General features: G+C 40.8%; 1 protein-coding gene across 1 annotated transcript in view; it reads left to right on the top strand.

Annotated features, from left to right (window-relative positions):
- tgfbr1b (transforming growth factor, beta receptor 1 b) overlaps nucleotides 1-24,450 on the top strand; it is a 57,591-nt gene extending 33,141 nt beyond the window's left edge. Inside the window, exons 3-9 of the mRNA XM_061093904.1 lie at nucleotides 80-346; nucleotides 2,460-2,690; nucleotides 3,567-3,734; nucleotides 9,071-9,227; nucleotides 14,609-14,733; nucleotides 14,971-15,101; nucleotides 21,585-24,450. Coding sequence (XP_060949887.1) covers nucleotides 80-346; nucleotides 2,460-2,690; nucleotides 3,567-3,734; nucleotides 9,071-9,227; nucleotides 14,609-14,733; nucleotides 14,971-15,101; nucleotides 21,585-21,710 — 1,205 coding nt within the window. The 3' untranslated portion in view covers nucleotides 21,711-24,450. The remainder of the gene's footprint in view (nucleotides 1-79; nucleotides 347-2,459; nucleotides 2,691-3,566; nucleotides 3,735-9,070; nucleotides 9,228-14,608; nucleotides 14,734-14,970; nucleotides 15,102-21,584) is intronic.
- Nucleotides 24,451-26,102: the final 1,652 nt, after the last annotated feature.

Raw genomic sequence — 26,102 nt, 5'->3', positions numbered from 1 at the left:
AGGTCACATAGAAACATTTGAGCTGTTGAACTGTGTTTTCTAATCTGATCTTTGTGTCTGTCTCCTCTCTGTCCTGCAGTCACTACAGAATCGCCTCCTCCTCTGGGCCCTGTGGCCCTTGCAGCGGTGATCGCAGGCCCAGTGTGTGTTCTCTGCCTGCTGCTTGTTGTGGCATTTTATGTTTGCCACAGTCACAGGGGTCTGGGAGCCGGGGGCGCGGCCCACCATCACCACCACCACCGAGTCCCTAATGAAGAAGATCCCTCCATGGACCATCCCTTCATCACTGTTGGAACGACACTGAAGGACCTCATCTACGACATGACCACCTCTGGATCTGGATCAGGTGGGCACAGATGGGTACTTGGGGTGTTTGTGGGCTGATGATGTATCGCAGCACATGTTAGGAAGCTTTATGGTTCATGTCCATACTTATAACTCAAAATCAATGATGACCAAACAGGAGTAATAAAGTGAGAAGTTTGTCAGAATGCGTTTCAGCTGTGACTTATTCTGAACTGTTCTCAGAGAGCAGTTCTGTTGACCTGAAACTGTTAAATGAAAAACAAAAACCTTCAGTAGATTCAGAGGCTGAAAAAGGAACAAGAGTTTTAATAGCTGCGAAATATCTTTTTTTAAGTAAAGAATAAACCTTAATCTGTAGTCATGTCCAAGTGGCTTTAAATCTCACATTTTTGTAATGATGCCACGTCTTTTCTTATCTAAAAGAAAGCAGCAGATTATGCGATGCACCTGTTAGTAGCAGATAGTACTTTTGCGTCAATGTTTGTTGCCGGGGTGCATATCTGAGTGTGAGACCTCAAATGTTTTGGGAACTATACTAAACTGCTTTCTCACAGAGTTTAGTGAGAAATCTTCTTCCTCTCTTTGACAAATAAGTCGCTGTGGAAACAATTAGCATGTTTTTTTCCAGAATAAACAGAGTCCACTGGTAAATCTCCTCTAAAGCTGAATAGTTAGCTTGTTATAATTCTCATTTGTATAATCGAGACAGAAAACCAAAGTGTATATATATTATAGTTTGTTTTACAGTCAGTAATTTGCTGGACTATTTGTGTTCACAGTTCTACCAATCTTAGGTCTGTGTGTTTGTATGTCTAATATCTGTGTAGATCCAGGGAGGCCTGAACAGATAAGTGCATTTCAACATAACTTAAAAACAACCAAACAGATTTTCCCTAAACTTGGAAAGAGGAACAAATTTTTGGTGCAGATGCAAAACAAGGTTTTTTTCTCTTTGTTTTACTATGTTTTAAGGCAAATCATCTCAGTTATCAGACCACTTTCCATATCTTTTATACTTGAACTAGAGGAATTAGATGATCATTTGCAGGATTGTTCTGTCGTGGCAGAGGTTTGTTGCTCTACTGAGTGCCCCTCTAGTATTTTTACGATAGTTGTAACTCTGGGTTTGCAGAAGTGCCCTTTAATAAGTAAAATACTAAAAGCTTGTGAGGCTTGTGTTTCTGTGAATGTGTGTCTTCAAACACACACACAAACACAGATTTTGGCTGCACACACTGGCAAAAGCATTTGTTTTTGTGAGCTGAAAACTAGCACCTCTTTGTGGGGACTGGCACCTCCAACACACTGCCAAGGAACAGCTTAGATTCATTCTTCCTAGCAGTTCACACCATATTGCACCATTTGTGTGGATGTGGGTGTGTTTGTGTGTGGTCCAGGTATTACTCATGCTCGGGACCTAACTGTTCGCACAGTCACATTAAGGGAGCTTGTGTTCCTTAAGTTGCATGGATAAAAAGCAGGTTCTCATGACATAAATCATAGGATTATTAGGTGAAGGCATGTTTTAAGTTTAGGTTATATTTAAGCTGAAAGTCTCCACCAAACTAATGTAAGTCTCTGATGTTATGGCGAGTGTATGACATGACACAATGTACAGTCACTTTATGAGGCCAATCTCAACTTTTGAGTTGTAATTTGTAAAGTTATCAACAGTGTGTGATTTGGAATTATAAGTAGTATGAGTAGCAAAGTAGAATACAGCATTGATCAGTTACAGTATCTGCTAGAGACTGACAAATCAGCCAGACTAATAGATCGGCCAATATTGGCTTCTTTCAAATATATGGTATCATTGTGTGTAGGCTGTAAAGTAATAAAAGGATGTTGTCATTGCAAAACATTTCATTATTTTTAAACTGTGTCGACCTAAAAACATCTTGTTCTGAATCATGCGAAGGTCTCAGATCATCCCTGTAACCATTCTAGCTGAGGGAGTTACAAGGGACAGACAATGCTCTGTTGCTCCGTCTTCTGTCCTCCCCGGTAGTGTCTTTATCAGGCCAGAGAGAACGTGTTGTCCCTGAGCTCAAGCCTTGGAAACTTTCCATGGACGGCGTTTTTCTAAATGCTTTTATATTTTTCCACATGTTTTCCACTGTGACTGTTTTCATTTAGTAATTTTTCCTTTCCAGGTCTGCCGCTGCTGGTCCAGAGGACCATCGCCAGAACCATTATCCTACAGGAGAGCATTGGTAAAGGGCGTTTTGGAGAGGTGTGGAGGGGTAAGTGGCGTGGCGAGGAGGTGGCCGTGAAGATTTTCTCTTCCCGGGAGGAGCGCTCCTGGTTCCGTGAGGCTGAGATCTACCAGACCGTGATGCTAAGACATGAGAACATTCTGGGCTTCATTGCTGCTGACAACAAAGGTGAGGGAGAATCCTGAGAGGCCTTAGGGGAAGAGTTGGGGTTAGCACACACTAAGGGAGATTGGAATATTAATCAGACTTGAGCCAGCCAAAAGTAAAACGATTTGACTCAAATTACTGACTGTGAGATTTCAGAAAGCAGATCACACACTTGTGAGGCTAAATAAAATGCATGTCAGTTCTAAACCCTGCAAATTAGGCATAGTTTATCATCTGCAAATGACAGCGTGGGCTTATGTGAACTTGAGCTGTCAGAGAAGAAAAGCAGATCTGCTAAAGGTGAAGGAGGTGCAGGCAACTGTTCACTGACCTTACAGGTCGTTAGACAGCATTGGGGGGTAACAGTTCACACAGTTTAACAGCTCCCAAAATGTTCAAACACACTCGCACAGACAAGGTACGGGTGAGTTAAAGAAAGACAGCACAGGATTTTTATTCATGTTTCTTACTTATATTTCACAAACAATAATGGAAAAAGACAAGGACAATATCAAAATATATCTCACAACAAAAAGAGCAACAATGTTCATTAAAATATCAATATACATGTTGGTTGATATTAATGATTTTTTATGCCGTGAATCAATTATTTGTTAGTGGTAAACCATAGAAAATCCCATGAGCATGGTTCTTGTATCTCCCACCTGTGTTTAAAACCTGTGGAAAGCCGTCAAAAGACATTTTTAAATTGTGCTGAACTTTTATATTGGCACAGAGACTGTTAAGTATTCACTCACACAGAAGGACATGTAGTGACTGCACAATAAGATTAGATCAGTCAGACTGTAGCGGAAATAACTTACTTCTGGAAAAGCACAAGGACATAACCACATTCATTTCCTTTATCTCCCTGCTTGTCTTCCTGGTAATGTGCAGATAACGGGACTTGGACTCAGCTGTGGCTGGTGTCGGACTACCATGAACACGGCTCCCTGTTTGACTACCTGAACCGCTACACCGTCACTGTGGAGGGCATGATCAAACTCTCTCTGTCCACAGCCAGCGGCCTCGCTCACCTCCACATGGAGATCGTGGGAACACAAGGTGAGACACACACTCATTTGTCCCAGGCTCACATGTTTCATCCTGGGGATACGAATATACATGTGCAAAACTATGTTTGGATTTTGACAACTACTAGTTTCATGGATTGGATTTGAATCATGGATTATTTATGTGCTGCAAAGTACAAATAACAGTCTTTGCTAATATGTGAATCACATGGTTTAACAAACAGACCTCCATAAAGCTAAACTGGAGAATAAGACTATATGCTAATAAATTGGGTTACAATAACCAAATCAACGATACACTGACACCAGACACACGCCCGTCTTAAACCAATCAATGTCAAGTATAGATAGACATAGCCTACGTAGGTGATGATATCAAGACGTACGTAAGTCATACAATAATCTTTAGTTTGCTTCTTAAATAGCAATGTGTGAACAATGTAACACAGCCATGGACCTTGGTTCGGACCATGGTCTGGACTTTCAGGTGGGAAAGACTTTATCTATGTTCAGAAGGATTAAGGAAAGAAATGCCAGAATTTCATTTAATTTATCAAAATAAACTGCCTGATGTGACTCACTTATTTTCTAAAGACAATTTGCTGTTCATTTGTATTTTCCATTTTATTGTCTGTTTTCTGCAAATATGAGATGAAAACAGGTCCTCTGCAGTTGGAAATCTATCAGCTTGAGTGACATTTTGTTTTTCAGTTTTGTATGAATGTACAGAAAGGATAGCGTCTGGAGGAGGGAAAAAAAAGGGTTCCTCCAGGGTAGGCTTGAGTATGAGCTGATGCACACAGGCAGTGTTCGCTGTCACAGTAAAAAATGTCAGTCTGAGTGCTCACCCTTTGATTTCTTGAGGTTTTTATGTCTGGGTTTTGGCCACAAGCAGTAAAGACCCCATTTACCCATAGCAATTGAAAGCTTATAATACAGGGTTCCCGCGGGGTCTTAAAAAGTCTTAAAAGGTCTTAAATTTACTAATCGAAATTTTAGGCCTTAAAAAGTCTTAAAAAGGTCTTAAATTTGATTCGACCAGGTCTTAAAAATGTATGGATTCTCAAACTGGGTCACGCGCGATTGGGAGGCGGAACATATGTTTTGACGTCGGCATCTCTTTAACGGTGGAACCGTAAACACATCGTTCTTTCGCCGTAGCCAGGAGTCGCAATACAGGCTGTGGTTGCAACCGGCGGCTCTGCAGCGGCTCCCTGTTCAGTGTTGTGCGGGCGAATGCGTGTGTGTGTGCCCCCAGACAGCACACACACACAGGCCACGGGGCTCCGCACCCACTCATTCGCTCAGAGAGACACACAATGAGACTGTTTCTTGGGAAAAGGAGTTAAAATGTGTGAACAACATAAAGTGAATGACCACTGACAGCGCGATGGGAGTGATGCTGTTGCTGTACAGCGAGAAAATAAAGTGTCACCGTTAAGAGGGAAAGAAACGTCTCCTCCTCTTTCTTCACGGAGTGGTCCGGAGCCGTGACACTGGCCTCGTGGAGGTTAAAGGAAAGGCCGGTGCATGCTTCTGCATTTTCACGGGAACGGAGATGCAAGAGCCCTTCCGGGCCCCTCACGGCCCTTCCTACGTCCTTACGTGCGTCGGCCAATTTTTCTAACTAGACGGCAAAGCCCCGCAAGCGTCACCCGACCGCGAGGGCTGTGATTGGTCTGCTGACTACATCATTTCCGGAGTTGCATTTCCGGTTCATGCCCGGAAACCACGGAAGATTTAGAAGAACGAATATGGACCAGATAGAAGAGCACTTGGCAGAAGAGATCCGACACTATGTCCACTAGTATAACCCGTCACTAACCGGCGGATTTTTCCGCCAGAAAAAGGCTCTGCGGAGCCGGCGTGGCGATGTAAATAAATCGCTCTTGTTCGTGCAACACACGAAGAAGAGCCGACTTCGACAAAAAACATTACTGCGCCTAGTGTTCTGGCGGGGAATTGCATGGCAACACGCGCAACGGTTGGAGAACCATGAATGACAACGAGTCCTGCGTTACAGCTGCGTGCCTGCGGGCCCCTGACGACGCAGAAGCATGCGCCGGCCTTAACACTTGTTCTCCAGTAAATGTGTTTTGGGCAAAGGTCCGCGCTGCAAAATGTCCCCCCACGCAACAATTCGTAAGGAAATAGATCAGCACAGAACCAATAATCACTAACTTTGCAGCCCCCGGTGAGGACTTATCGGCGAACACCCAGTGCCTGGTGGGGCGCAGAGGCATTACAGGTGGGCGCGCGGCCGGGAGGGGAAATGTGAGGCGGAACTAATGTTTTGACGTCCGCATGTCTTTAACGGTGTAACAGTAAATAAAACGGCAACCATCGGCTCTACAGCGGCTCCCTGTACAGTGTTGTGCGGGCGAATACGTGTGTGTGTGCGCGTGTCCCCCAGACAGCACACACAGGCCCCGGGGCTTCACAGTGAATGAAGGAGGACATAAGGTGACCAGTGTGGATTTTAGGTCTGAAAACTGGCAGCTGACAGTATGAGACCCAACAAATTAAGAAGACACTTAGAAACATTACACCCCAGTCACATGCATGTGTTCTTTTTGGTTGAGCTTTATCATCGTTGTAACAATAATTTAATACATTTTTTTTCTATTTTTGAAAAAGTCGAGATTGATTGAGGAATGTAGTGATAAATGTCACCAAAAGTACTTCAATTAAGTTGAATTTAACCAAAGTTATTGCACTATTCTTTGAAAAAAGTGTCAAATGTCACAAAGTTTTTTATTTGCACATCAGAAATTCCTTAAAGTAAGTTGAATTTAATGTTCATGTGTATTTTATGTAAATGCACATGTTAAACTTGGCCCATTTTGTCATCATTTTGTTGGGGCAGGGTAGTGAGTGGGGCATGAAAAATATTCTAGCTCCAAAGTGGGGCATGACAGAAAAAGTTTGAGAACCACTGGCCTAGAGACTGAACAGGTGCGCAGCAATCAAGCGAAAAGAGGGAAATTTTACTCGTGTGTCGACGAATTTTGTAAATAATGGGGAAGTGTAAGTTTAACCCATCTTGGTTGCATAAAAGCACGTGTAGTGCGTGGGCTAAAACCAGTGGAAGGGAATGCTTTTGAAGCCCACTGTACTCTTTGCAAGAAAACAGTAAAACTTGGAACATTGGGTGTAAGGGCTTTAGAGTCACTTGCCCAGTCAGATAAACACAAAACCCACGTGAAAAGCCAACTACAAACTCCATCTCGTCAGTGTTCGCCCCTGCTTCGAGACGATCACCTGTGTCAAATGCTCCATTAGCGAGTGCACCTGTCATACTGGGTAACTGTTTGAAAAAAAAGCATGTTTATTGATTACAAGGCTCAGTTATTTCTGATTCTATTTGTTACCATTTTGGACTTGTTTGACTTGTGTACTGTTATGTTCAGTCATTGTTCTTATGTTGAATGGATATAAATTTACTTTGTAAGTAATTCTGTGACTAATTTCTTCTTTCATAGTAATTTTCCTTCATACTTTTTGCCAGTATGATCGTGAAATAGGTCTTAAATTCTATTCAAAGTGGTCTTAAAAAGGTCTTAAAAAGTCTTAAATTTATCTTGTTAAAACCTGTAGGAACCCTGATAATAATCTTCAGTTGTACCTTGGTGTCATCAGGTTGTTTTAACCTTTTAATCCCAATACTTGGAGTAAGTGGAGGCTAAAGGTAGATCTGACTGGCTACTGGCTTGTATGGCAGTCCTAGGAGCCATATGGCCTGGTCATTAGATCACTCAATCAAATTTTATTTGTTTAACCCATATTCACACATCACAACATGTGGCTTACGCAGGTGTGACATCCTCTTCCCTTAATCCTAAACAAGAATAAGTAACTACCAAAAAACAACTTTTAACAAAAAAATAAAATAAAAACCTCAGAGGGAGGCACATGTGAGGGGTCCCTCTCCCAAGACGGACAGAACTACAATAGTTTTCGCATTTAGCTGAACACATCAACAAAATACAACATCGATTAGAGAGTGTAGCAAAGTAAAAAGCTGTCCCATCTAAGAAACTACATAAAATGAAGTTGCAATAATAGTAAGATAAAGGGGATAAAAAGAATTAAAACTACTCAGTAGCACCACCGTTACAAATCACGCTAAAAATGCCTTTCTATAAACGCAGGTTTTGAGCAGTGAATACTGACACCTATAGTGAGTGAGCCTATCTGCCAGACAGGGAGTTCTAGAGCCTGGAAGCCCTGATGGAGAAAGCCTGGTCACCCTGAGTAGCCAGCCTTGACCTAGGGACAGCTAACAAGGACAGATGGGCCGATCTCAGGTTGCGACTGGGATTGTAGGGAGTCAAGACCTCCGAAATGTGATTAGGAGCCTGCTTGCGTTGAGCTTTGAACGTCATTAAAAGAATCAATCCTGAATTTAACTGGGAACCAGTGAAGCATTGGCGTTATATGTGAGACCTACGATTGTTTTAGTTAAATTACGACCAGCAGCATTTTACATATTCAAGCTCCAAACAAGTTTAAATGGTTTGACTGAGGCATGTTTAAGGTGCATTGCAATAGTCCAGACAGTAAAAGTTCCCTTAGATGCATATGTAATCTTTACTTCTCCCAAGTGTAACTATGTCTGAAAAAGCCCTGTGGAAAGAGCTTATCTCCTCCTTGATAACCGCTCTTACTGAACAAAAGTATGTGGTGGGAGACATTTGAGGACACAACCTATAGAAGAACAGTGTCAATGGAATAAGTAAAAAACATTCAATATGCAATATCACAATGCATTGATCAATTAGTCACAGAATCCACAAATTAATTCAAAATTAAATACTTTTAAATCAAAAAGTCTGATTGAAAATCCAGTTTAAAAAGATAAATAATCAACTGGATTCACAAGCTATATTACAGAATTTAATCACACATTTAAATTTACTCTCCTGATTCCTGCATTTACAAACTGCATTGTCTTAGCAAAGTATTTTAAATGATGAAATTATTGGCTGTTCTACGATTTTAACGATTTGATGATGCATACATTTTTTACATTATTTTTTAATCCAGTATTTATTGAATTACTTTGCAATTTCTTAATGTAAAGATTAACATGTACAAATTTACAATTGCCTTTTTTGTTTTTACAGTTAGTCACCCATTAATGAAAAGCTTTATTGCAATTTCTGTGACACTCTTGGTCCTCCATGCAGCCCAGCCTTATTTAAAATAAGCCTTATTTTGATATTAAATATCAAGTTAAATCCTCACCCTTGTCTTTTGTGACATTCAAGTTTTTCTTGAATAGCTGATAAATAGAATCTCCAGTTAGACATGTTTGGTGTCAGCGCGGGATCTTTGTTGAACTTGTGAATCTGTGTCTCTGTTCAGGCAAACCAGCGATAGCCCACAGAGACCTGAAGTCAAAGAACATTCTAGTGAAGAAGAATGGTACCTGCTGTATCGCTGACCTGGGTCTCGCTGTCCGCCACGACTCAGCCACTGACACCATCGACATCGCTCCAAATCACCGAGTGGGAACCAAAAGGTAACCTGACCCCTTTCCTGATGTAAACAGGTTGTTATCAGGTTTATTAGAGCAGTGGCCTTATGATTGAAAAGACTTCTCCCCATCTTGTTCTGCGCTCACTGTACCAGGAGGTTATTGGTCATAATTCTGTGCTCTATCTCTCATGGTGACATGCGAATCCTTTATGGACAAACTCACCTCTACTTCGCTGTGTGGGCAGGTGTTAGGGTTGCAGTGTTTCACAGCAGGTCTGAGCTTCAAAACAAGTCAATGCAGGGAATGGCGAGAGTAAGTAAAGAAGTCATCCCATTACTGCCACCAAATAGAGGTTCTCTGGATTTCCTCTGTGGTTCATATGAATCATTTTGTCATTTTTTTGCTCGCATGCCATTCCAGAGGGCTGAAACAGGCTGTGTTGGTGCTCAGACCCCCAGAGATTTGTTCAGCCTGACTGTCAGGGCCACTTGGAACCCCTGGACATCACAGACCTTGAAATGAATCCCCTGCTAAGTCACCAGGGCAACCACAATGTAGCCTTGAGTCTTTCCTTCGTAATGTGAAGCTCAAGGAGACTATGAAAAAAGTATAGAAGCCATCAGGACCAACACAGAGATTTATCAGGAATATGTAAAAGGATCAGTCTGTGCAGAAGAAACCAGGAATGTGCGGGCATACACGTTTTAATATATAGTGGTGAGAGACTTGGGCTCAAACAACTGGTCAGGTAAGAGATTAATTAGTTAGTAGCAGTGTTAATTTTGGCAGCTATTTTTGATTTAGTCTTAGTTTTAGTCTTTTGACGAAAATGCATATTAGTTTTAGTCACATTTAGTCATTTTTATCCTTCTTAGTTTTAGTCGACGAAAACGAATTACATTTTAGTCTAGTTTTAGTCGACGAAAACAAATTACATTTTAGTCACATTTAATAGCCAAATTAAACTCCTTATCTTCCCTTCTCAGGTCCAGGGACCCCCCCTGTGTTGTGTCTACAACTGCATACTAGTCTAGCTTTCAGTACTTAGGTTGTCCATTAGATGTCCCTCCTATAGGTCTATAGCAGGGGTCGGCAACCTTTACTATCAAAAGAGCCATTTTGCCCCCTCTTCCCCCAAATAAAATTTGTCTGGAGTCGCAAAACATATTTGATAACAAAGCTGATAAAATTTTATATAAAGTTATACTATACTAATCTGTAGATTATTGCATTTATGAAATTATAGAACAACAATAAAGAAAACTGTTGACATTTTATTTATTTTTACCTGTTACAACAAAGGGAAACACCAAATGCTTATGAAGAGGAGAAGAAAATACACAGGCAAGTGTAGGTCTACTTTGAAATAAATTAAACGCAGAACTATGTAGGGTTATTTGAGTCATCCCCATATTTGTGGGAAATGTATGAAATAAGAAGTACCCTATTTTGAAATAAATAAAAACATATAGCTACAACCTATATATTTTAGTTGGCGAAATGTGAAAACAAAAAGTTAAAGCAGATCAGACCGGAGGCGGACAGTGAAACTGCAGATCGGTAGAAACCAGCTTCTGCTCTGATCCAGAAGCTGCGGCGCTGATCTCAGCGCCGCTGCGGCGCTGATCTCAGCGCCGCTGAGACCAGAGGAACTCTGTGTTTTCACTGTTTCCATAGTTAAGAAGCAGCCGGTGAGTCAGTGAGCGGCCTGCTTCACGTGAACGAGCTCTGATCTCACTGTGTCTCTCTGAGCGAGTGCGCTGCGGCACCGGGACCGGAGCGCTCTCTGGGAGCACACACACACACGCACACACACACATGGACACACACACTCGCCGCTCCGGGTACTTCATGACGGCCTGATACGATAATGTTTTTAAAAATTGTTGTGACTTAGTCAACCGCCAACATTTTCGTTTCGTCTCGTCTCGTTAACGAAAATTAAAATAGATTTCGTCATAGTTTTTATTTTCAAAAATCCATTTCGTTACGTCTTCGTCTCGTCTTAGTCATGGGAAAAGGGGCGTTAACGAATATTTTTCGTTATCGTCAACGAAATTAACACTGGTTAGTAGAGGGATATATTTTTATTTAAACGCCATATTTTTCTACTTTTTTCACTCGCGCCACCAGTCAAAACTGTTAATTATTCTTTGCTCAAAGCAGGATGGTGTCTTACGCCAGCAGTTTTTCATTAACAATAGCCAGCCACAGGCGATAGTTCAGATTTACATCCATGTTAGCCCAAGAATCACTTCATGGATCTGGAAAATAAACATTACTTCTCTTATCCTTCTTGCAATAATTGACTGTTCCGCCATTTAAATGTGGCCAGAGATCCAGGTATTAAACACTCATCGCATTTATGGTGATTCAGCAGCAGCCTGGTATTTATTTATCTTCTCCCTTCTTTAATTTTTACTCTTTTCGTTTCAGGGATTTGCACATTTTTGTGTTACCATGAAACAGATGCTGCATATTTTGATTAACTTAAGGATAACTGATAACCAGGAAATCTCCATGTATGTTTTTTGTGAAATGGATCACAAATGTATATTTTCACCTCAAAGAGGTGCATTGTAGTTTTATAAAAGAGCTGACCACTTAATTGTATTAAAGCATTACTCAAATAGCAGGAAATCGTGCCCCTAATCATTATTTTCAGCAGTGTTATTTTTTACATTTGGTTCTCTATTGAGCATTTGGAGCTATTTTTCAAATAATCAAAATAAATCATAACGTCAATGACATGTATAAAATGCAACACATTGACATTTGCTTTCAGTGTTACTACTCACCACCTGTCATGAACAATCAACTCTGTTCCCTTTTAATCCAATTATTTTATTTTTTATGCAGCTCCAACAAAGTTGGATTAATATAGTTTAAGTGCTCTGTTTTTTTATGCCAAACTGTCATTTTACACTAATTGCCTGGCGCAGCCCTACATAAATCCAACTGATTTTTGAAATACAAGTCAAATGACTGACTTTAAAAAATGTCTTTTTATATTCAAAGCTTATTAAATGTTACGATTAAAACACCCACTCAAATACGTCCCTTGCTTTTTCCATTTCCACTCAGCTTCTCCAGTTCTTTGTCTCTCTGCATCCATACATCTCCCGTTGTATAATGCCGGCCTGTGTAGCTGCAGGGTTGGGAAGGCAGCAGAGCACTGTTTCCTACACTCTTCTACCTCCCACAGAGATAGCAGCATAGCTTTTGCCTTGGAAGGATTTTCACCCCCCCCCTTGTTTTGTGGTCTTGTGTACGTTTTGCCCCTTCATCCTCCTCTGTGTGCTGGTATGATGCTGCGGGTGTATTTCATTGCCACTAAATGATTCAGGAAGCCTTGGGTCATCGGAGACAGAAGCTCTGGCTTTGGATGAAATCCATGTTACATACTGATGATCAGATCCCCACAGTGCCTTTTCTTTTTTTTTAACTTGTCTTCGCGTTGCCAAGCTTTGAGCAAAGTATCAGTTTTGCTTCTTTGAAAAACAACAGTTTTGTGTGAAAACTAAATGCATATTTGCTTTTATTCAAATTGTTTTTGTGCAGGAATCTGCTCTCAGCGTCACAATTTTTTTATGTCCAGCTTTTGATACAGGTATCTGACTGAAAATTAACTCAATGACATGTTGTGCTGATTGTTGTTTTTAAAGCTACAACGGTTAAAGCCTCCATTTACTGAGGGCTGAGTTTTCTTCTGTAGCTATATAGCATGTCATTTCTATGCATATAGATATGTAAATGTTAATGAGACGCCCTCAGACGCCCTGATATGGTCAGTTATTCAAGGTTTTTCCTCATCCCTCCACTGCGCTAATTAAATAATGGCAGCACAGTGGATATAATGGCTCTTAACCACAAAGTGGCACTTTTCAAATTGGAAGCTGAATCTTCACTCACATCAGCTCTGCTACCTTCACATGGCTGCATTGATTTAATGAACTGAAGACTTTAATTCTGACAGATAAGTCTAAAAATGACACGCTAATTTATAGATTGATATATAGTATTCTAATGTCCCCAATTTCAACGTGTCTACAGGTTAATCGTGTTTTAAATTTGCACCAATCAGCGTTATTCCACAAGTCCTGCTCAATTGCTTCAAATATTTGCTTTCGTGTTTTTGACAGAATTAAGAGATTGGTTCATAAGTCAGGCGCTCAATTATACACTAAAGTAGCTTTTGTCTGCAGTTATCATTCCTTCTCTTCTTTCATTCTTATACCCATCATCTGCTTTAAGTCTTCTTGCAAACTTTATAAGAAGCTATTATGTTGCATCCGTGGTCTGTGTGAGACAAATCAGTACAGTACTTTTCCGCACACAACTTTAGATATTTCCATTATCACTTCTCCTCGTAGTTGAGAAATTAAAATAAAGCATAAATGGGTTAATCAACACAGAAATATTTTATACTTTGAATTCTTCGGTATGAAATGTATCTTCATATAAATAAGAGGTTTTGGCTGATGTTGCACCCAATGTTAATTGAAGTACATTTTGATCAGCCTCTGCTCTTAGCAGATGCTGCTTTAAAAAAAATTAAACTGTCTGTTTCACGAGTATCTACATCTGTAATTGTTTTGTCATATCTGTATTTAAGACAACACAAGAATTGGGATTTATCTAACACCCCAGCATGAGAGAGATGGATTAACAAAAAAGAGAACTTTAGAAGAGTGACATTTCAACGAGAGAACATAGAGGAAAACAATTATGTAACTGAACTTCCCCTGAACGTCAACAATAAATGAATAGATAAACCAAGAAATACAAACGATAGCTTTTAAACATCAAACTGCTGCAGTCATTACTGTGATTATTTCTGTCTGGACAAGCCTGAGCGGGGATAGGGAGGGTAGGGAGGGAGAGATTACGTCCACAGAAACTGTCAGAGGTTACTGAACACATTGTTAGTTTGACACAAATGAGTAGTTATGTACATCTGTTATTATGTTAGGTAATTTTTCAGATTTCGAGAAAAATGTATGACATGTAGCCGTAGCTTGTTCTTCCGGCTGCGATAATTGTTGTCACTAATTGCCATACAAAATGTTCACACTGTTTCGTCTGCACCTCATGACATGTGTTTTGTTTAAACCTTGTATCATATTCACTTTGGGCAACAGCGCTCTGGCCCTCACTAAAGACTAACATCAGTTTTATTACTGCACACCAACATGTTGCTATGCACTTTACATCTGCATGCTGCTCTGGACATGAAACTGTCAAAGTACAGTTCAAGACCAGGGAAAGTACCTGCGTGTCATAGCATGCTTGTGCTGGTCTTTGTACTCTCCAGCTCAGTACTGTTTCTTAAATAATCTCCAACTGGTCTCAGTTCATCCTTTTAGCAACGGGTGCTTAAATGTCTTAATAGACCTGTAACAGTCCATTATCTCTCTGCTCAGGTATATGGCTCCAGAGGTCCTGGACGACTCCATAAACATGAAACACTTTGAGTCTTTCAAGCGGGCCGACATCTACGCCATGGGACTGGTCTTCTGGGAGATCGCCAGCCGCTGCTCCATGGGAGGTGAGGATCAAATGAGAGAGGGAGGAGAGAAGGGAGGGTGACTCATTTAGTGAATGAATGGGCAGTTGACAGATTAATGGAGCAAGAGAGGAACAGAGTTAATTATGGAAATATTGATGCACCATTATCAGTTTATTTGGAGGGATGGATGCAGGAACAGCCCGTCTGAAAAAGGTATCATGGAACCACCAGAATGTAAAACCAGAATATTAACCATGGTTTTTGTTTTTCTTGCAGGCATCCATGAGGACTACCAACTGCCCTACTACGACCTGGTTCAGTCAGATCCATCAGTGGAGGAGATGAGGAAGGTGGTTTGTGAGCAGAAGCTTCGACCCAACATTCCCAACCGCTGGCAGAGCTGTGAGGTACGACTTGTGTCGCTGGATCTGCCTTTCATTTGCAGGGTTTTTGAGTTCAATTTTTTTTCTTAATTTTTTTCCCCCCATAATGGAATGTATGAAGCATTCCAGTTTTGCATCTTCATATATATATATATTTTATAAATCACAGGCTGGTCCTGAGTGAAAGTATTCATCATGCGTCTGCTCCCAGGTATTCTATTCATCTTTAACTACAGAAGTTGAATGTTGAATCAGAAGTTTTCTGAGTGGCCTGGGAGAGATGAATGGGGGTCTTGGAGATAGAGTTTAGGTGAGGTGAATGGACAGATCCATGCTGGTGTTCTGAAGACAATACGAGGCAGGTTTCTGTAGATTTGTCCAATGAATTGATTTCTCTCAACACAAACAGGTTATAGCAAAAGTAGTTGGAGGCACAAACATCGTCATCGGACACATTTGTAAACTCGGCTTAAATTTTCTGTTTGTGAACAGAGATTAGATGTTTTAAATTGCATGTAGAGCTGGAAAGTGAGATCCAATCCCATGTGGTCACAAGAGACACATTAAGTATGGATTTTAATACCAGGTGTGAACAGACAAACCTAAGGCTGTCCTCTTGTGATTGGTTCTCTGTTAATACCAGGTCTTTTTCAGTAGTCCAGTGGTAGTTTACCTTACATCCATACACAACAAAGTGGAACGCTGAGTAACTAATTCACCATACTTCCATTGGTACCACTTTTTTACAAAATGTTAACAAATATAGACTTTAAAAAAAAGTTAAGCTCAAGTCACCCACAGTTCAAATCACTGATCCCTTTTTTATTGTTTTACATTCCCCAAAGAATCCTAGTATGTGAACTTGAGCTTCAAAATGTGGAGCACGATTATTCCCCATATGGAAGAAAGGATGATAAGAGGGGGCAGTTGTTTTGAATCTGTCTGTTTGGAGATCGACAACATCAGACTTTTAAAACCTGGCACCGGACTAAATGTAAGACCGAACCTCTCTGGTGTTTTTTTATGTACAGTTAAAACATGCAGTTCCATTTCTAACGTTCAAAACTGAGATATAGAAATGTTGCAACGGTGTCATGTAAGTAGGGCTGGGCAAGTTAACTCGTTTCAATCGAGTTAACTCAAGTGATGAGTAAACTCGATTAATTATTTTATCTCGCATTAACTCAGGTTTGATTATTTATTGTTTTATTGTGAAAGTCAGGCTTTTATTTTGTGAAAGTCTGTTGCTGACTGCTGCAGAACAGGAAAAAAGAAAATAATTGGCGGATAAACAATCGAGTTAACTCATCACTTGAGTTAACTTGCCCAGCCCTACATGTAAGATGTTGTGTTCAACATGTTCGGAAAGTTGTATTTGGCTATAAGCCCAAGAATCCTTCTCAATACCATCACTCATTTATCTGATACACACACAAACACACAGGAGTACAAGCACTCATCTCATTCTCACAGTCCCCAGAGAGGAAGAAACCACTCAGCGTGTGTGTGCACGTGTGTGTGTGAGCGTGTGTGTTGTATCTTCAGACTTGGGTTTCAGTTTAATACATTGTACTATGGGCACACACATTTTCATTATTGATTTATTGACCTTGTTGAGGGTCATTATGATTTAATTTGAGGTGATGGTGATACATGTAAGCGACATTACTGTTTGGAGGCTCAGGCATGAAGTCATGAAGTTTTGCAGTGGGTCTGCAGGCCCTTTTGTATTAAAATGTGCTGAGTTGAGATCATCAGAATGAAAAAAGTTACAGTCCATTGTATATTCATTCAGTGTTGGTTTTTCCATGGGACATTATTCAGGGTTTGAAGACATACACTGTGACACAGAGGAAATGGTCTCTCGCTCTTTTATTCTCAATGAAAATGAAGCCTCTGGCCTGCGACAGGCCACTGATTTGAAGCTCACAGACAGGGTCCAACTTCAGAACAAGCCTGTGTTGAAGTTACACCGGTCAAGACTATTTGCCATCAACCTGAAAACACATTCAGCTTTTGTGTGATTTGATGTAAACAGCCTTTTCTTTGCTTCTCTGAAGACTTGGTAGACCTTTTCTTTGAGATGTATATATCGTATGGATATGTATTTCACATTCCTAAACTTTGTGAGTAAGCACTATTTTTCAACATTTTAATTTATTTCCTTAAAAATGATTCCTGGAAGGATCATGCTCATCTTAGTGCCAGGGTACTTCATACCAACCAACTGGACTTCCTTCAATTATATACGTCAAGTCAAATGCGACCCATTGCAATTCTGGTTTTGTATTTTCCCATCTGTAAATACACCTTTAATTGTAACACAGCTTTTATTTTATGTGTCCAAAAACAGTTTATTTTCTTTTTACAATTAGGGTCATGTTCAGGGTTTTGTCTATACACAAACACAGACATGTCTCAGATCAACTCACGCACACACACACACACCGCACGTACGCAACCAACCAACCACTCATTTTACACAGCAATGAGTCACAATGATCCACAGACTATAATAATGATTCCTACACATCCAGACTGACAAACCGGTTCAGTAAGTCAAACTGCACATTCAGACGCAGAGACTGATTTTAACACATTAGTAGCTAAGATTTGTGATTTACATTTCTGGGCTTGGAGTCTACCTCCTACTGAATATGTAGGATAACCTCAGAATGTATCAGTTGCAGTTTAGTTTATTTTTTGTTGCTCAAAGAAGGAAGGAAAAATGTATAATGATGAAGTCACCAATCACCAGGGCCTGTCATGTTGAGTAATGGGCGTCTAAGAATAGCATGCACCTCATTCTGATGCCTTTTTAAGAAGAAAGAATTGTGCAAAGGTCCAATTACTTCAGGTAACACTGCACAGCAGGGTTTGTGTTTATGGTCTCATTAGACTTTCTTATTTTATCATAATCATGAGGCACATTTACTGCCAATAAATAGCGTATACTGTAGTGCGCACCTAAGATGTTTAGTTTCTTATCCACCACAGAATACCATCAGAGACCATCTGATCGGTCCCAAATTCAGTCATGACAACGAGCCCAGACACAGCCAGAGATGTAAGCAATTAGCTTCAGTGACTAAAACAAGTGCAACAGATGGTGTGGCTCCCACAGAGCACTGATCTCAACATCCAGTTGCTCTGAGACTACATGAGGAGACGCTAGACACTGAGACAGACATATATTGATATATTAATATAAAGCGGTTGGGCCTTTGTGGAGTTATGAGTGAAATTCTAGTTTCTAATGAATCCAGTGATACATTTTTTTACAGAAAGCACGTGTTCAACAAAAATGAGCACAATTGAAGAACATGATAGAAGGCAGGTTACTTGCCCTGGATAAATGTATATTTCACCCTCTGCTATTGTCTCATCTTGTGTGCAGCCAATGACTAACTGTGATCTACAAGAGACAATTGAACAAATATATTGTCTGACAGCATTTGGCTGAGCCAATCATCTTTTTTTGTCTTTTTATTTTGCTGTATAATGGTCCGCCTCTGAAATTAATTAAACCGTAGAAAGTGACCTAAGAACTGGCACTTTTTATACATCATATTAACATAAATACAGTCATCCAGCCCTTCCTGACTCTGTCTCTCTCTTTCTCACTTATCTCCTTTCTCTCACACCGACACACTCATAAATGCAGTGTCATCAGACACATCGGACTTAGTTAAAACAACACCATTTTGTCTTCATGAACATAAATATCCTTTATTTGCACACAGCAGTGAAACGAGATCCGACCACAAGAGGATACAGCTTCGCACTAATATATCGTCAATCAGAGGTTGTTGTGTTGACTGTTGCCGATTTGAAAATGTTTGCATATCACCCAACCCTATCAAGATCCCCAAGTGTATGAAGTGTTTGGTCAGAGTAAAGTCTTGTACAGTTTTACCTCTGTGTTGCTGCTGAAGACGTTTATTTGAACAGTGGGGGGGGGCAGTGTTTCCCCTACCATTATATTGGGGGGGCGCTGCGCCCCCCCAACGGCACCTCCCGCCCCCCCTGGAAAGTCAAGTTAATTATTTTGTATTTTTTAATATAGCGCCAGATCTCTACATAAATCATTTTAAGGTTACATTTCCTATTAAACAGGTCTATAGTTTGCATTTCTGTCTCGACATGGTCGCGCGGTTAGAGTTCTCCTCTGCTCTCTGTATCGCGCACGGCGGAGCTCCATTCAGATGCGCGCGCACACAGACACATGCGCGCGCACACAGGTGAGCAACCTCCCACCACCGGACAGAGAGCATCCATCTGAAAACATGTCGCATTAACCACCTGAGAAGCAGTTAAAAATATCCGCGTTTTTTAAACGCCCCCGGGTGGATGATGGTAACAGCCACTCTCCTGTGAGGAGCAGCCGGAGGAGCTCTCCTGCTCCGGGTCCGAGTACAGAAAAGAATCCATGTGTTGCACGCCCTGCCCCAGACAAGCATCTGTTCAGTCACCACCCGATGATAGGTTCTGACCCAGCTTGGCTTTCAGAGGGGAAATACTCCCCCTGGTTGTACAAGACTGATCTTGGTAAGTATAACACCGGAATTCTCCAGCGCGCAGGCGCCTGGCTGTTCTCACGGGACGCGCATTTCTCAGCGCCGGTCAGCCCGCGATTCTGCTTTCTCCGCTTGTTGTATTTAACCGTGAACGCACCACGCCTCGCAACCTCAGCCTGAACCATTATTAACCCCGCTGCGTCACTTCCTTCTATCACTGTTTAATCTATTTTCAACTGACCATTGTTCAAAACCGGCAAATCTGACGTGATTTTTTTTTTATTATTGACGGAAGTTTGAAAACGGTAACTTAACACAAACGAGGGTTATGACGAAGTGCTTGATTCTAACTAGTCCTGTTTGATTGCCATGGTAACAGTGATTTCAGGTGGTAGAAAAGTCGTGATGGGAAGATTGCTAGTAGGATCTCGACTTTAGTCTTCTTTCACTTTATGCGCATGCTCCATAACGTCTTTATAGTGATTTCAACCACTCCACTCCAGCGTTTCCGTGTTTTTGTGACAGGGCTTCGTGTGGACGCGATAAACATGCGGACCGGATCCAAAAATGTTTCTGGATTCAGGCTTACTTATGGAAGTCAGTGAATACATACATTACATACATGCATATATACATGCATGCATAAATAAATAGGTAGCCAGATAGATAGATAGATAAATTACAGTTCATAGAGAATGAGTAGGGGATTCCGTTTTCTTTTTGGTTTTAGGAATGTTCTGTCAAACATGTAGACAGCATAAACAGGCAGTTGTGAGAGGAAACCAGACCCGGCCACTTATAGAGTCTCCCTGCCAGTCCTACAGAAAGGACAAACTGGACAAACACATGACGTCTGAGCATCACAGAATAGCTTGTCAGCGCCGGTCAGAAATCCAATGTACAGTTCAAAATCATTAAAAGAAACACATTAACATCATGATTCCTTTAAGTTTTTGTGTCTCCCCCCCCCCGCGACGCTCTGCCGCCACCGACCCCCCCCCCTCGGTTTGCCTTATCTCCATAAAATAAAAACTTACTAACTTACTAAACTAAATAAATGTAGTTGTGTTGAAAAGCATTTGAGCCTGAAGAATTGAGCTTCAAAAAGCTGTGTGAGTGTGTGCGTGTGTGTGTGTGGACTTGGCATTGGTCCACCTGTTGAGGGCAGGACTGGAATGTGTCCGGCGCATTGATGAAAGTTTCACAGATGATGCACAAGCGTCTCAACAGACGGACACAGTGAGAGACTGACAGAGAGTGAGACACAAACAAACATTGACTCATACGTACCAGATGCTGTTTCCAGCCCCAACCAATAGAGATGTGAAGACATTAGTGTAAACTTCGCAGGCTCTGGCCCTCTATCGCTCAAGTCTATTAACAATGTCTTGACACGAGTTGATTTCCAAGAATAAGCAAGATCGAACCAGAACAGATTTAGCAAGAAAATGGTTTATGTAAGAGCAGGGACAAGCTTCATCAAATTGTGAATCCTGAAAGTGTAATAATGATAAAAGAAAGACACAGTGACGTTTTTCTAAACAGAAACTAACTTTGAATAGTCATCTCCTCAAACAGGATCATTTCGTACAGCTGCAGATGTGAGAACAGTTAACATGTAGAGTGTGGAAGTTTAGTCTCAAACTGGAAATAGTATTTTCTTCACACCAGGCCATTTACCTTAACTGCCTCTCATTCTTCATCAGTGGTTGGAGTATACGTGGATGTTGTCATGGCGACGGCTCTTTTTCCCACTAACTTACATAATGACAGCTGTGCCACAGTTGGCAGCATATTTCTTGTTTCTTTAAGAACTGTCCGACACGTTCTGTGTTTCTCTTCATCATCTCACTATAAAGACCTTTCAGCATCATCACATCTGTCTCTATTTATACTACAGGAGATTAGTGCCTTTCCCAAGACATCAGACCGCTCCAGAATGATGCTGTAATTATGTCACATTAACGTTTGTCCTCTCTCTCCTCTACAGGCCCTGCGGGTGATGGCAAAGATAATGAGGGAGTGTTGGTATGCCAACGGTGCAGCCCGACTCACTGCGCTCCGGATCAAGAAAACCCTGTCCCAGCTCAGCCAACAGGAGGGAATCAAGATGTAGACGCAACCACCAAACACACATATACATGCACGCCTCTGACTGGCATTCATATCTTTAGCGCAACAGCATTATTATCTTTAATATTATTCATCGATTCTTCCTCCACTTTTGTTTGAAGGGAAGTGAAGAATATTTTCCAGCTTGTGCTCTTATTTTTGGAAACCCATTTCATACATTGATAACCTGATAGATCCTGCATCTGAAACTCAGGAAACCATTCGTGTGTTTGTGTGCTGCACTGGGCTGACATGCACACACAAATGGCTGGATCGATGGATGGATGGATGGATGATGGACAGATCAGATTGTTGTTTCTGAAGCGGATAAAGGAGTCAAAGGAACCCTCAACTCATTCTCCTCCATGTTAATTCACTACATTCATCACAAGAAGTCTTTCAAAGACCCCATAAAGGCAACTGGTGTCCCGCTCAACTCCCGCCTCCATTAAACCCCCAGCCAATTAGAGATCACAACTCCTCAGCTAACCTCAAGCCCAGACAGGGAGCTGGACATCAGCCGGAGAGGCCTCTTAGCTGCTAGAGCTTCACTTTCATCTCCTCCTATCTTCATTACCGTCTCCCAATTTGTAAAATTTCATTTCACTCTTTACTTCGGACATTAAGCTACTCTTCAGCGGGGCTGCAAGTAACTCATTGACATCTTTGGATAATTATTTAATAATGAAATATGCAAAGATCCTGAGTGTAGAAAAATGCATGAACCTAAGACTCAGGGGCTGTTACATGCGTACATACATTCTTCAATGGATGTAATGATATGCACAACTGATTTAACAAAAGAAAATCAGTGAAGATCTATTTAATCAACACATTTCAATGCAAACAAAGTCTATTTGTTTTTTAAATATAAGCAACCGAAAACCATATTGTGTAGTTCAGCCACCGCTAAATACTTATTTTTTTAATTAGAATACCCCTGAATTAAAGCAGTGACCATTTTAACAATGGGAAACAACAATCTGAATAGACACAGTTTAATTTATTTTAATTTGACAGATCGTCGTATTTAGAAATCTCAGTTTTAGCTTCTGAACTTTAAAAAACAGTAGGGATGGCATCAACTGGGACTCTGTCTAATCAGGTTCAGTATTGATCAATGTCAGATATATGTCAATAGGGACTACAGTTTAATATCAACAGCCTTGTGTCTCTTTATAATAACAATGTCTTGAAATTTAAGCTAAAGAAACTACTTTGGAAAAACTTTTCCTAATTGAATGAGTTATACTGCTCATTTTTATGCTATTAAAATAAACAGAAGTTGATCAGGATTCCTCGGCCATGATCAATCAAGATCATCATGATTCAGCAGTTTGTCATGTGAATTTGTTTGCAGCCCTACTCTTGAGTCATGTTACAGTAGCACGGGACTGAAGCGAGGAATCATGGTACTTAGTGTGCTCTGCCCTGTGGGGTTCACACACACACACACACACACACACACACACACACACACACACACACACACATCGCCTTTTCTAGTTGAGTTGTAAAAGCAGAATCTCTCATCTCTGCAAGAATTTTGCACCTGTTTTTCCTTCTGTTATTGTGTTTCCCCGTCTCCCATCATGTTGTCAGGGAGTCGGACAGGTCAGTTTAATTTATTGTATTACTTTTTTATTTTCTTTTTGGTGGCAGGGGATCTTTTGCAAAACTTAACAGGACATGATGACCTCATTCATTTTTGGCGAACATGCTGCAACATATGCAATTTACAGTAGATAAATGTGTCTGTATTTTCTATACTCTGCTAAACCACAAACAACAAGAACAACAACAACAATCAGCTGCCACCATGCCTGCCAAGCCAGCTGTTACCGGAAACTGCAGTGCTTTAAAAACCCAACTCCTCTCATGTCGGCTGCCGTGGAGTCGGTGTGCTCGAGTGGATGCAGCTCTTTGTGCGTGTGTGTCAGAGGAGGCCCGCGGGAGCCCTGCCGAGCACTGCAAGCTCGTACTATGCACACCCGAGAATAGGGATGGAAAAGCAAGAAGGGACACGCTGCACGTTACAGCACCCACGGCCCGCTCGACACCCTGGTGCCATTTCGTCAAACCCACATCTCCCCCACCCCCTGACACCTGAACACCTCAGCAACAACTCATTTTACAGCTTCTCTTCTCAGCGGACTGAGTCTGGAAACTAAGCTCCAGCACCTCAAACTGTGTTAAGTTGGGAAAACTTTGCCACAAAAAGCTCATGGCGATTTTCAAAAAGAGACACAAAGACTTGTAAGCATTACTGTTGTCGCCCTATAAATGTAAACTCTTGGATTTCTGAATTTTGTTTTCACGTGTGTGCGCCGCTGACTGCGCAGTAGCACGAGTCAACCTTTTAAGTGGTTTCTTCTCTGTAGGATAATCCACAACAAAAAAAAAATCAGTGAGGTACATTCATTTAAATATAGCAAACGGATAATGACTAAGCCATAGGTTTTCCAGCTGTATCTTTTTTTTTTGTGGCAAGTTGTTTTTCTACTAGAATGTACATTTACGAAAAACAAAAGATGAAAAAAAACTATGGACAATTATGTCATTTCAGCTTAGCAAGCCTTAAGGGACCAACGCAGAGGAGTCAGGATCTGCTCTTATTTTCTCCTTGTTTTTGTTTTCTTCTCTTTTTTGAGATAAATACCAATCATAGGGATCATTGCTCCCTATGATAAAGATAGTGTCATGATTCTATCTAAATGATAAAAAAAATATAATGTAGCATCTGATTTAATAGTTTAGTTTGTTTTGTCCTGTTGCCAAAATTGCCATACATCTAAACCCATTCTCTTAATTTACAGATTTGCTTGTGTTCCATCTGAAGCATACTTTGTTATAGTCATAACAGTTTAGATACATAAAGTATTAAAAGGTCAAAAATAAATACACTCAGTACATGAGAGCTGCCATTCTCAAAGAAATCCCTCAGTCCCTTGATTGTTCAGCAATAAGTGCACTTCTGAACCACTTGGGGGTTTACCTGTGAGGCAGTTTGGATGTCAGTGAGTTTGTCTTGTCTTCATTGTTTTTTTTGACAGTATGGATACATAACCTATTGATGTGCTGCTAATTAGTTGTCCACCTCGCTTTTCCAAGTCGAGGTGAGAGCTGCCGTTGGATGTAAATATCCTCAGATTGCTTAAATCTGCTCATTCTGTGCCATGTTGCTCGGACGCACATCCATTTGTCATTTGTTAGGCAGTCCTCTCAAAGATTTGCTGATGTATGTCCACGCAGTGTTTGCAGCCGCGATTTCTGGAAGAGCGCAGAGTCCGTCTCTCACTGCAGCAGCTCATTCCACTGATGAGCTCTCTGAAAGTGCACATCAGTTCAATCAGCTGCTGTATGATGAGACGCTGCAGCCTCCATTGACCATGTCTGAAAACCACCGTGCCAATCTTTGAAGCTTTTTCTCTCCACGTTGAGGCCCGAACAGTTAAAAATGCATCTAGAGAAAGTTTTCCTAAGCCTAAGTTTAGACGATCCCATGCGTAAGCAAGGACATATTTTTTTCAGAATCAAAAGTACTTTTACTTTTTAAAACCCATATTAATGGCTTTTGTAGCAACTGATCATGTAATAACAAACATAATACAAGAATTTGTCTAAATTTTAAAATAGATTTAATAAAAATCTCAAATGGACAGCTCCAGTCTAAGTAGACTAAGTTTTTAAACCGGTTACTGCAACTCCAAGTCCAATGAAAACAACTAGAATGGCTCTCAATCCAACACATACCTCCCCCAAGGAAAGGAACGTGGTAGAAATATAACATAAAAAAATGTGTCGTGTTGTGCCTTTGGGCAACCATATGTTCACAATAAATTTGGCCATCAGAAAATATTTAACATTAAATAATAACTTCAATTGATAATAAAGTCCCCCCGGGGCACCACCATTCAAAGATAGGGAAAATATGGCTGATTTACTGATCCAGTTTCATAAAAGCGTGTGTGTTAAAGTAACATTTGAACAACAGTGAGCTTTATCTGCTTAGGAAGACTGTGTGGTAGAAGTGGAAAAGTAGTTTTTTAGTGGAGGTTTTTATTGCTAGTCATTTCTCAAGAAAAAACTGAAATTTACTGAAATATCCAAAAGCTGTTGTAAAAATTATGTCTTCAGTTGCTACAGGTTTTATTCAGTAAAACCCTTGTTATCCTTGAAAAAATCTGTGAAAACCCAGTTTGACCAACAGCAGTTCAGGTGTGACATACCCGCCTGTTTACCACTGCTCTGCGTCGCTGTGAATTCCTAAATATCTAGAAATGTTCAGCAGTGGCAGAAGGGACTTAGAAATCCTTGTAAATACCTTGTGGAGTAGACAACAGAAGAAAGCTATCCTAATATTTGAAGAAAGTAAAGTGGATATTGCTGCTATATT

The sequence above is a fragment of the Limanda limanda genome, chromosome 20 (assembly GCF_963576545.1).
Source record: "Limanda limanda chromosome 20, fLimLim1.1, whole genome shotgun sequence".
Taxonomy (NCBI): Eukaryota; Metazoa; Chordata; class Actinopteri; order Pleuronectiformes; family Pleuronectidae; genus Limanda; species Limanda limanda.
Note: the sequence above shows the minus strand (reverse complement) of the source record. Positions and strands in the feature narration are given on the sequence as shown.